Consider the following 13292-nt stretch of genomic DNA (forward strand, 5'->3'; position numbering starts at 1 on the left):
ATTAAATGGAACAAAGCTTTTTTGCCCAAAACGAGTCAGCAAAGAAAGGTGCAATACTCAATATCTTTTCGTTACGTTTTATAGTTACGTTTAATGACTTCTCTCGCTTTTGTACTTCCTTTTTACAATCATTATTCTTTTTAAACCGCCTTGTACTGTGCAATTATCTGTATATGGTTGTTGTTTATTTAACAGTGTTCTTGAATGAACGTAGTTTATTAAGTTGACTTGTTTATTTGTACTTTGGAACGAAATATCTGTCTAATTTTTTTTTAACATATAAGGAATTTATGACATATTTATTGTCTGTCCAATACCAATGCTGATAATGATACGTCAGACTGACAATTACGTTATAGCAAGTAAGTTTAGAAATTATAAAGAAACTTGTTCATTCAGAGTGATACATTGATGCCGATTAAAAAAGAAGTATTTTAAAATTTTATGAACTAATTCACCGTAATCAATGTGAAATAAAAACTATGCAATCATTAGTCAGAGATTATTTCCAATCATGTTTTTGTCCGAGTTAAAAATATCATGAAGTAAACTATCAATTGTAATCTTATTTTGACATATCACTTATTGAGATTAGTATTCAATAGATATAATTGTATCATGTTTGCAAAATATAATACAAATTTCAATCAGTTTCTTACAAAAGCAATATAAAAATGCAGAAAAAATGTGGATTTAATCAGAATTGGGGGATCTGATTTTAATGTTCTGAACAAGCATCGCGCAAGGTTTTGATAGATGAATTTGTATCTGCTGTCGAACTTCGATTTCAAGGATGACGACATGGGGTTTGGTACTTTCATTGCGGTTTGCTCATTGCAGTATCTAAATGATATGGCATCAGAAAAAAAGGATGTCAAAACAACAAAATATGAAAACAAATTTAGTTTTCTGCATTATTGAATGTAAATACAAAACCACATGTTTGTCAATGACAGTGTCTTGATAATCAAACTGTATGCCATTTTTAACATCAATACAAAAATAACATTTTGTTAAGACAAGTAAGTTTATTTATGTTCATGGCATCATTTCACGTAATGCTGCTTCGTTTGTATATATTGTCATGTGTCTTGGTGTTAGTGGTAATTATTTGTCCTATTTCCCTTAACTTTTTAAAAAATATTTTATAAGATATAGCTTTATACCCTTTAACATTTCATTCTGTACAAGATGGCAAAAATTTGTAAGCCTGTAAGAAAGCTTTTCTTCTTTTAAGTTCCATTTGCAAAAACAACGCAAATGAAACGGATAGATTTCCCAAATGCAGTTTGTTTATTCAGTTTATTAGTTTGAACACCAATAACACTAATGCCCCGGTCACATATTCACGGATAATGCCACGGAACAGCTACTGTCTAATCGTTCATGGATTACTACGGAAATGTGAAATTTCGTACTCCGCTACGATTCCAGTACGGACACACAACGGTATGAGTACGAAGTCCGACGGATTTACCACCAAAAGCCCCCGGAGAAACACGGATTGCTACGGACCTATACGGTTTGATACGGAACGACACGAATCAGGACGGACGCACTACGGATACACTACGGTCTGCTACGGTATAAGCACGGGTAAGTACGAATAAGTACGGTCTGATACGGCGAAAAACGTATTGATACGGAGAAGAACAAATTGCCACGGATCTATACGGACCTAAAACATCCGTCTACAACCTCTTGCTTGCTCATTTTCAAAATGCCTCAAAAGAAAAGAACACATAGAAAACGAATTGCAGCGTTCAATGATTTTGGCGGAGAGGATTCAGCCTAATCGCGTCCAAACCCCGAGATATATCAGGTCCAATTAAAAGTGAATTTCTTGAAGGACGCCGGATCCTCAACAAGTTCGGCCATGAAAGCCTCATACTAAACATGAAGCGGTCTTCGTAAAAGCCCATCTCTAGTCCACCATCTCGTCTGTCTTCTCTTACCTGATTAGATATTGACTAGTAATCACTAATGAAAAATGTTGATCAATACTGCTTCTCTCTAAATTTTAAGATTTGCTGTTCAATTACATTAATTATCGTGATGTTTATGTTTTAAAAATATGTAAAAAGCTTGTTAATTAATCATATTATAACTCAAGGGCCAGTGTCCGAGGCTTATGAGACACTTCGTTTTTTGTACATATTTACTCCATTTTCACGATCCAATGTTTGTAAAATTTGTAACATTAAATGTTATTCTATTTCTTATGAATTGTAGTACGATATTAATATAAATTTACTTCTATGCATGTCATCAAGCAGCTCGACCACTGCCTCCACAATCTGAGCCAGTAAATGACAATTATCATTTATTAAAAGTTCCTGCAAATTTATATGTCTGTTTTAAACAAGAATGTAATATTGATACGGTTGATTCTTCCGTAGCAAATTTTTGTGCATGTTCAAAAATTGTCAAGGATCGCTACGGATATACAAGGACTACTACGGTTGATTACGGTTACAATACGGAGAGCTACTGACCAGTACGGATAGCTACGGACGATGCCGGAATTAATCCGTGGTTCTTCCGTGGGCGAATTCCGTAAATATGTGACCGGGGTATTACGGAGCATTTTGATAAAGATTTTTGTCTCCACACGTTTGTTTGGTAATTTGGTATATCATAATAAAACTCAATTAATATTAATAACTTGAAAACGTCTTTGATTGATGTGTTGTGTAAATTATTATAGCCTTTATGTTAGACGTTTTAAAGTGATTTTTTCAAATATTATTAAAGTATCCTTACGAGTCTCAAACACTTTAGCCGTTTTAATCATAAAGGAAAAAGTAAACATTTAATTCAGCTTACAATGTGTTAAGTCTTACAGTAATTAACTCATCTATGTATATGCTGCAAAAAATGTTAAACCTAAGAAATATCTGTTGCTTGTGTTTATTGAGTTTTTCAGCAGGTTTTTTACAAACAACCTTCAACCTTAACTGTAATGTGGGATCATGTTGATTGTTAAAAAATATAATGGACACCATTATCTTATGTCGTGTGTCGACGCAATTTTAAATATCACAGTTATATATAATAAATTAATTATAATATAAACAAATGCAGAACGTAACTTACAAGGAGCTTGTTACTGTGATTATGGTTGCAACAAGATGTCGCAATCGTTGGAAACCAGTCACGTGTAATCCGATTGACATGGTTTCGAGACATAACATTTGAACAAAAATGGCGATGCCCTCTGGCACCTTTTAGTGTCGATACTGAAATTTATAGGATCAAATGTTTCGCAGAAATCATATTCTAAATAATTATATACTTAATGATTTTTTTTCTAAGGCAAAATAAATTTATGGGTGACGTAAAAATAATTATCTGTAAGTTTGCTCAGAAAATCCAAATCGGCAAAAAGTTGAAAATTACTGGCAATAAGATCTACATGTATAAATCAATAAGGTAATAAAACATCAGTCAGATTGTCGTTGCCCTGTAAACCGGCCGATTCAAGCCTGGTGCAGGTCACTTTTGTTGTGTTTGATCATGAAATCTTTCTACGGTCATTTACATTATACCACTTCTCTGGCATGTACGGAGGAAAGTAAAGGCATTTAGTACTGATAAACTTGTTCTATATCCTGCAAAGGAATGGCGCCGTGGCTGAGCTGTGCTCTGGTGAATTCAATTTGACTTGCATGAAATAAATTAATTTGGCAAATAAGTTAGTATACTATGTGTATGCCATTGTTACTCAACTAAATAGAAATAAATATTGACATGTGTAAATTTAAAACTGCTACTGTTTAAATGAAATCAAACGTACATTTTATCTTTAGTTGCATTTTTGAAAAATTGTTATCTTTAATTATTTGTATTTTTGATATTTTGTAAAGGAGGGAAAAAGTTACCCCCATTTTTATAGACAGTGAATATACTTGTTATACTATTAGTGTATATTTATTTGAGATTGTTGAGCAAATATATTTTAATTTTAAACTTGGCAAGTTTGTTAGTATAGCAATGATAATGTAATCGTTCATTTGTATAAACTATATATAAACACAAATAATTAACTATTCAGTTATTCAGCTAGCTTGTACTACTCAGGCGTCCGTTTGTGCCTGAAATAATACACGGCGAGGTCCCTGTGGTCATCATTTACATGGTTATCTTAAAAGGCGCCATGTTACTTTATAGTGTCGGTGAGACGGTAACCACAAAGAAAATATAATTCTGATTCAATTAATTAATTAATCAATTACTATTACACTATCATGCAGTGGCCATGTTTATCTCTTCGAGATTGTAAGGGACGACTAAATTAGTTTGAATTGCTGGAGTCTATGCACATCTCTTAAAGCTCAAGCAGGTGATGTTATCTGGTGTTGCTTTAAGTTTTAACACCCGAGGTTAGCCAAACCATCTTCCCTATTTCGGCGCAGATGGCCTAATTTGGGTTTGTGCGCCATAAAACCAACCAACCAAACAAAATATATTCTGCAACAATACCTGTAATCATGAGTAAATAAATGTCAGACGTTGCTATGCTAGCCCCAGCACGGCAGCAGTCGCTCATCATCAGATGCTCATAGTTTTTATTACATTATTGAGTATTATAAACGTTCCTTTGAACCTTAAAATGGATAAATTGTGTTTTGTTTGATGAAATGAATGTTTAAATCTTATTTACTTTAATGATGTTATCAGGCATTATTCCTGGAATACATTTGTTATTCCTTTATAAAATTCATTAGTGGGTGGGGTAATATTATTTTACAGTTTAAGTAAAAAGTTGGTAATCATGTGATACTTGTATTATTATTGATTGAAACTATGATTTTGATTTTTATGATTTGATATTGTAATGATATACTTAATACAATTTTAAAATCTACAATAAATATTGATATGTAAACTGACATCCTGATTCTGTATATTATTCATGAAATCCAAGGTACCATGTAATTCAGGCATCATATTCTCAGCAATTACAACAGCAAAAGTTCGGGACTTTTTATGGATAAATGTACATACATATTATTTCCAGCAATTTGAAAACAAACTTTTAAAACTTTTGCAATTAGTTCTAGGTTGACCCCCAAATTAGGATATATTGACAGTACTATCATTCATATTGTTTTTGAGATATGAATATAGAAAATGTATCATTTTAACTGACAATATATAAATAGCTTTTAATGCAAAACTATTTTATTTAAACAATCAAATGCCTTATCCCTGGGAATAAAATGTATAATATTATTACGTTTATATTCTTTATTTACTAGATAACTGCACCAGGCAATGGTAGAATAAGTGTAAGAAATATCACCATAAAGTTACCAAACACATTTGAATTCGGATGATCACGAAAATGGTAGTGATATGATATAGTGATATAACATTAAACAGAACTTCGGAAAGTCGAAGTTCAAGTGCCCAACAAAGTCATTTTGAAGATGTCCGGACTTCTGCTTATGTGTCGAGCTCATTTTACTTTATACAACTGTCATGAAGTTTACAAGAGGCAAACCAAGAAGCACAGCCAACGGAAAAGGCGAAAACATAATTGAAGTACAGAAAAATTACATCTTGTGTAATTTTTATATTAAACTATATTTTAGAGTCTTACGCTACAAAAATTGATAATATTAGACAAATATTAACATAATATTCATTCTATTAAATAAAAATAAAAACAACATGTAAGATAAAATTTTGAATCCTTTTACAAAAGAAATTAAATAACTGAAAAAAAAATGTGAAAAATGTTTCAAAGATGCCAAGAGAATTTAGACTGCATTCACGTTGATTAATGCATTAAGTTCAGAAAAGTTAGAATAATAATAATAATGACGTCATGAAAGGGATATCATAGCATATACATGTATATGTATAAATATATTATGACATTCAAGTCTCTATACAAATATTCTAAACAAATTGATTTTTTTTCTTAAAACAAGCTGTGTAAGTGCAAATTGGTCAAACCAAGTTCATGAATTGTTTATTTTCCATGGAATATCTTTAATTGGCTAATTATTTTAGAAATATGCATTTCTGAAAAAAATCGAGATTTGTTTAAATTATGGTGATGCTCACGCAACAATGAAAATCCCTATTGTACAATGTCTTTCTTTTCTTCTGATCTTAAAAAGCTGGAGCAAACAGTATAAAACATCAAGGAATTGTCTTCACCAGTGGCTCTATCTTTGGTTTACCTAGAAACAGTTTTCGTAAAAAAGCAATTTGGTAAAATAAAACTATTTAATTATTTTGTGTTAAATTATGCTTCTCTTGACGTTACAGAATTATTAGTTTCGAAGCAATAAGAATTTGTATGCTCGTTTGTATAATCTAAATACATCGTAACTGTGATTACAATTTATTGAAACTTATGATTAATGCATCTGTCTTCCAGTCCAGACTGTTGATTATTATTACTTGAGGAATTCATTTAATTTCTTACATAAACTGATAACAAAACAATTAAAACATCCATTTTGAATAATGTAAAATAGAACGACGTAGCAATTAATATACTTTATTAGTTCTTTCTCTCTATACCATGGTTATAATTTTAATATGAAAAAATGAAAGCGTTTTACGTTATCGGGATTTCAGATTTAGACACACGAATGTTCTTTATGTTATATGAGAAATATTAATTTGTCTCAGGCTGAAATACTGTATCCCGATAATCTGGCACTGAAGCTGCATCTGAGTTGTTAAGCTTACACTTTTTTAAATAAATTATGACAGGTTATTTCCGGGAAAGCTTCACGTCTGCAAAATAGAATAAATCCAAATCTTAGATTCTTTTTCAGACCGAGCAGCAACTCAGTATTGCAAAAAAAAAATGCGAACATTTTTTAGAGAGATCTTTTAGTACTGTTATTTGTTAAAAACCTACTGTATACTTATGTTGATTATTTATATATTTTACTAACTTAAGTAAACATTATCTCACTGGGACGTCCTTGGCAATATGTGAGGAAGTTATCAAGAGATCTTCTTTAAAACTCTAAGTAAACATTATTTGTTCTGTATGTTTGTACTTTACTTCAGTTAGACTAGTTTTGTTATAATACCGTTGCATTTGACTGATTTTGATTAGATATATAGGGTTATTGCGTAAACATTCATGATATACAGTAATGTTTGTCTGGAAATATAATTATAGGGAAATTTGAACCTGATCAAGCAATAATGTGTATAATTACATTGCGAAAACGAATTTCATCATGGCGGATAATTTACAAGTTAAGATTTTTCCACAACAAAAACATCATTTCCTTAAGAAAAGGATAGAAACCTGCAACAATAAAAGTACAAATTGATGAATTAAGCTCAGCCTGGTAAAACATAAAAATTTGAATTTTCACTAATAAATAATAATACAAGGAAAGACAACAACAACAACAAAACGTACAAAACGGTTCGGGTACTTGATTGTTAAACAACTGACTTGAAATAAATTTGCTATATTCTGCGTATAATGTAAAATATATTACTTGTTTCTACCATCAATTACTATGTTTTTAGTTTAAATTACCTATATTTTCTTTGATACTACCTATATTTTCTTTGATACCTTCTTTATTTTCATTCATTTACTGCTTCCAAGAATACACAATAATTAATAATTATACTCGTAGGTTAATATTTTGTAAATTTTGAGGTAAACTAATCAAGTCATCATAAAGAAATGAAAACTTTTCTTCCAATTCAAGTTTGAAGCCATGACATAATTGATTTAACCCCATTTTGTCGGCTTTGTCCCAATAAAAATGTTTAGATTCATGAATATACATTTTATGATCAAGATGTTAAAATGTAAGAGATGTGTTGACGTATTCAAAGTCTTATTCTAATTTTCAAAGCTTTTAGATAAGAGGAGTATGAGGTATATGTAGTTATAAAGTAGAGGATATATTCCGATACGTGTTTCACGTAAAATTGTACACGTAAATCCTATTACTTTTTAATCACCCTAGTATAATAGTAAATGAATTTAAAATCTTTTGAAATTAGAATAAGACTTTGAATATGTCAACACATCGAATAATACATATAATAGTAAATTCATTTTTAGCTCACCTGTCACAAAGTGACAGGTTGAGCTTTTGTGATCGCTTTTCATCCGGCGTCCGACCGTCGTTCGTCCGTCCGTCCGTAAACTTTTACTTTAATTGACATCTCCTCATAAACCACTAAGCCTATTTCATCCAAACTTCAAAGGAATTTTTCTTTGATGGTCACCTTTAAAAATTGTTCAAAGAATTTAATTCCATGCAGAACTCTGCTTGCCATGGCAACCGAAAGAAAAAACTTTAAATATCTTCTTTAAAAAAAACCAAAGAGCTACAGCTTAGATATTTGGCATGAAACATCTTCTAGTGAGTGTCTACCAAGTTTGTTCAAATAAAAGCCCTGGGGTCAAAATTGGCCCCGCCCCAGGGAGTCATTGATTTTCCCTATATGCATATAGTAAAAACTTAAAAGACTTCTTTTAAAAAACCCAAAAAGCTAGAGCTAAGATATTGAGCATGAAACATCTTCTAGTGAGTGTCTACCAAGTTTGTTAAAATAAAAGCCCTGGGGTCAATATTGGTCCCGCCCCAGGGTTCATTGATTCTCCCTATATGCATATAGTGAAAACTTAAAAAAATTTTCTTTTTAAGAACCCAAAGAGCCAGAGGTAAGATATTTAGCATGAAACATGTTCTAATGGGTGTCTACAAAGTTTGTTCAAGTAAAAGCCCTGGGGTCAAAATTGACCCCACCCCGGGGGGTCATTGATTTTCCTTATATGTGTATGGCAAAAACTTAAAAATCTTCTTTGAAAAAACCCAAATAGTTTGAGTTTAGATATTAAGCATGAAACATCTTCTTGTGAGTTTCTACAAAGTTTGTTCAAATAAAAGCCCTGGGGTCAAAACTGGCCCCGCCCCAGAGGTGTCATTGTTTTTAACTATATGTGTATAGTAAACACTTAAAAAATCTTCTTTTAAAAAACCCAATGAGCTAGAGGTTACATGTTTAGCATGAAACATCTTCTTGTAGGTGTCTACCAAGTTTGTTCAAATAAAAGCCCTGGTGTTTAAACTTGCCCCTCTATGGGGGCCTATATACAGGTGAGCGACCTCAGGGCCATCATGGCCCTCTTGTTTCAAGTGTCAGGAAAAAAACACAGGAAGGACAGTATGATAACCCTAAACTAAGTTACTCACACGGTTAGTGTGACATTATGGAGACATTTACTTGCATATTTATTCTGTATGTTACATCGTTCGTTTTTTGAAAGCGTCTTGACAAAGAGGTAGGGCTGTTTGACATTTGTGGCTATATTATTAAACTACGTGTGAATCACCATGTTAGCTTGGTATAATTGAGCCATTTACCTTCAAATCTATTCTGTCTGTAACATCGTTTATTTTTGCAAGTTTCTGGCAAAAACAGGTAGCTGTCTGTCATCTGTGGCGATTATCTTAAAATACGTGTTAACCACCATGTTAAACAGTTTTATACCTGTCAGAATACTTTTATATCTATAAGGCATAATAATACATTTTCAATAAACGGATAAGAATAAATTGAAATAAGTTATATCCTTCATTTCTAGAATAGTGTTATTCCAATGGACTTATGATTTTCATTTTTTAATTACATTAGCATCGAGTATTCGTTTAAAGAATTCAAAAACTCCTTCTATGGAGAAATGTTAGCGTGCTTTATATTAAAAATGTTCTTAAAATCTTTTCTATTAGAGGACATTTAAGTAGTTTGAAACAACATATCTAATAAGATTTTACAAATTTTACAAAACTTAAGCGTGGAGAAATGTTTATTTACATTAAGCGAATTTCTGCCTCTATCAACAAACAAAATTACGCTTAACGTTTACAGTTACTTGTTCGATAATAGCAGCATTAACAAACGCCCTTTTAACCATTTACTTATGTTAAATCTGATTTTTTTATGTGCAGTTGTTGAAAAAAGTATTGATCTAAAATAATATTAAAAAAAAATCGATCAATCAAGCAATCAATCAATCAATCAATCAATCAATCAATCAATCAAACATGTTTCTAAACCGTTTCTTATGTGAAAGCTTCGACTATATAGTACAGGTCCATGTTATAACACGTCTTAATAACATGTTCAGCAGTCAGTAAAAATATACCTTGGATTTTTCAAATGTAATTTCAAGTCTAGTTGAACTGTTTTGGAATGAGGATGACGGGAAAATATCATCAATGGATGAATGTTTCATCAGAAATATACTCCTTTGGAAGCACTTGAATATTTACACACATTTTCAAAACGTTAAAAACATAGCAACAAACAAAACAACAACAACACCACTTAAAAAAGACAAGACATTTAAAATAAAATTGAAAAGTTTTTTTATCATGCAATTTCAAATTAAAGTTCACTCGTCGAAACATCTCATGTGTTACTTACCCTTTGAAATGTACTTCGCATATGACGTGACAGTGGTAAATGCGTAGGACAATCAGTCTTGCAGGCGATGTTTATTCAAAAACCGTCAGGGTCAAGCCGTTATTTCCTTGAAATATTTCTAAACTAACAAATAATCATTCCCTATATATTTCAAAGATTTAAACGACCTTTAGATTCAAACAGTACGCAAATCCTCAATGACTTGCAATTTAGAAAAAAATATTGACAAAATATAAAATAAATTAAGCACATCAAATCATTGCATTATAAAGTACAAAAGCGTTATATGTGCCTCGAGCAAACATGTCATGCCGGTAAAGAGAGAAATATGAATAACTTTATATTTTAGAATTCCAAAATTTTGTAAGCAAAAGTCTAATTTGAAATTGACTGATTTTTTAAGAATTTTAAAATAATATTGCTTTAATCGGGAAAAGTACTCTAAAAGTTTGCAACAAAACCATTGCTATATATTCTGCAAAAATACTGAATCCCTAAAGAACGCCCAGACAGACAAAACATGAAAATGTTGCAGGTTAGGTTTGATTGAGCCTGTTCTTGATTGGAACTGTTAAATGCAAGCTACCGTCCACGTCTCATATATTCAGCTTAAGCAAAATTTAAAAACAAAACATATTTGTTTACTTTAAAATTTGGCAATGAAATCTTTTTATTTCGTGTTTTTATTTGTTTACTACCTTTTTAATTTGTCACATTAAAACATTTGCTGAAATCGAATTTCCTGAAGTTATCAATGCGGAGTGTTTTGCCAGATATCCATTTTTTTCTTGAGTTGCAAATGTTTTCAAAATCCTGGCAAACTTTAAATACTGCCTTGGTTTCCAGCTTTTCTTGTGACATCTTTTCTGACGTCCATAATGTTGATGCTCTCACGGCGAAAATGTTGTTTATTAAAACTCCAACGTCGATATAACGTCATATTTTCAGGTAACGTTGCCATAACGTTATTTTAAGTGTTTATCTTATTAAGAAAGTAGGTAGAGTGGGTGGACCAATGCTCGGCGTAAAATAGTACTTCTGTACGAATATCTAAAACATTTAACAGAATACCCAATTTAGGTCACCGGTTCTTTTATTTACATTAATCGCGATTTTATCCTGGTGCGGTTCACTTCCGTCGAAGTCACGTGACCACGGTATAGCAGACGACGGTCTGAATAAATTCAGTACAGATTTCGAGTTGTCTTGTTTTACATACAATATCTGCCATTAAACAGGTAAGATTTTAAGTTTTTTTATGAATAAGGAAGAGAAATCAAATTTCAATGTATTTTCATGTTTTCTTATAAAAATTCACAGTTGAAATTTAACAAACAGCATGGATTTATACGGACCCCTCCATCTACAGTGCATATCAACATTGTATACCCTGTTCTTTTGTACTTCAGCAGTAGATAGTCATTAGAAATGAGAATTTGTGACTTTTTTTGTTTTAAAACAAATTTATTTCTTAAAAGATAAACCCGACTATTTTACAATAATTCACAGAAAAAATAACTAAAAATATCTAAACCGCACCTTTTTATTCTGCTTAATTATCGTGGTGTCCATTAAGAATTCAAAATCATGATTTTAATCCTATTTTCAACTTGCTGATTGTTTGATTCAAAAATGCCACAACAACAGAAAAAATCATGATAGTGGTCAGATGACAAAAGCTGTGGCCGCAGTAAAGAGGGGGATATCTGTCTACAAGGCATTGCACTTGTATGGAATTCCTCAGTCCACACTGAAGGACTATACCAGAGGGCGTTACAGAGGGTTAGATACTTCTTTTGGACGTACACCAATAATAACATCAGAGGAGGAAGCAACACTTGTGTCCTATATACTTTACATGTCTGAAAGAGGATTTCCTCTGTCAAAGAAAATGGTTCGAGACCTCACAAGAGAAGTAATTATGGCCACAGGTCGAAATACTGTTATAAACACCCAGAAAGGACCTTCAAACAAATGGATGAGGAAAATCTTCAAAAGACACCCAGAACTTTCAATTAGAAATGCTCACAGCCTTGATAGACCTAGAGCTTCTATCACTAATGGACGGTTAAAACAGTACTTTGAATTGTTAGATAATACCCTGAAACGTTTGTCTGTCTATAATGATCCCACGCGTATTTTTGATTGTGATGAAACGGGTTTTAGTGGTAGTTATTCAAGTTCTGATAAGTCTGTTGTAGCCAAGAAAGGTGTAAGACATGCTTTTCAAGTACAGCTGTCCTTGTCTGGTCATGTCACCGTGAATTTTGCAGTATCAGCTTCTGGCTAGACACTGCCACCATTAATCATTTGCCCAGGGCCTCCTTCTCTGATGGGTTACCTGATAACTGGTTGTTCGAGACCACATATTCTGGTTTCATTAACACAGATCTCTTTTGCCTGTGGTTTGAGCAAATATTTCTCCAGTTCTGTGGAAAAAGACGACCTTGTTTGCTAATCATGGAAAACCACTTATCCCATGTGCCAGGTAGGGTAGTAAACCTAGCTATGGAGAATGGTATTGATCTCCTGTATTTCCCTTCCCATTCACCCCACTTACTGAAACCTTTAGATATGGGGTATATTCATGTTTTGAAGGCAAAGGTAAGATGTAAAATTTGTCAGACCTTGGTTATGCTGTCACTAGATCTCTGCCTCGGCATCTGTTTCCAAAGGTTTTGCACCAGGCTATGAAAAGGATTACGCCTGCAACTGTTGCTGCTTCTTTTTCTCCCACAGGAGTATACCCCTATAACAAGTCTTCTGTTAAGGCTTTGTCAGGTCCTGTAAAGAAAATAAAAAATGTTCAGTCCACATCTAGCACTACTGATGTGTCAAAAGATGCATCAGTT

The 13292-nt window shown here is 32.4% G+C and overlaps 1 protein-coding gene across 1 annotated transcript; it reads left to right on the top strand.

The window, feature by feature from the left end:
• The first annotated feature begins 12109 nt into the window (after window positions 1–12109).
• Window positions 12110–12730, top strand: LOC132735103 (uncharacterized). Its single transcript, XM_060722008.1, has one exon. It carries the CDS (start codon window positions 12110–12112, stop codon window positions 12728–12730), a length of 621 nt encoding a protein of 206 aa, XP_060577991.1.
• The last annotated feature ends 562 nt before the right edge of the window (window positions 12731–13292 follow it).

Source organism: Ruditapes philippinarum, unplaced genomic scaffold (assembly GCF_026571515.1).
Source record: "Ruditapes philippinarum isolate M1 unplaced genomic scaffold, ASM2657151v2 ctg1037_1_1_1_1, whole genome shotgun sequence".
In the NCBI taxonomy this organism is placed as follows: domain Eukaryota; kingdom Metazoa; phylum Mollusca; class Bivalvia; order Venerida; family Veneridae; genus Ruditapes; species Ruditapes philippinarum.

What these genes read in the sequence shown, in the direction of transcription:
- LOC132735103 (XM_060722008.1), top strand. Translation starts at nt 12,110, where the DNA reads ATGACAAAAGCTGTGGCCGCAGTAAAGAGGGGGATATCTGTCTACAAG.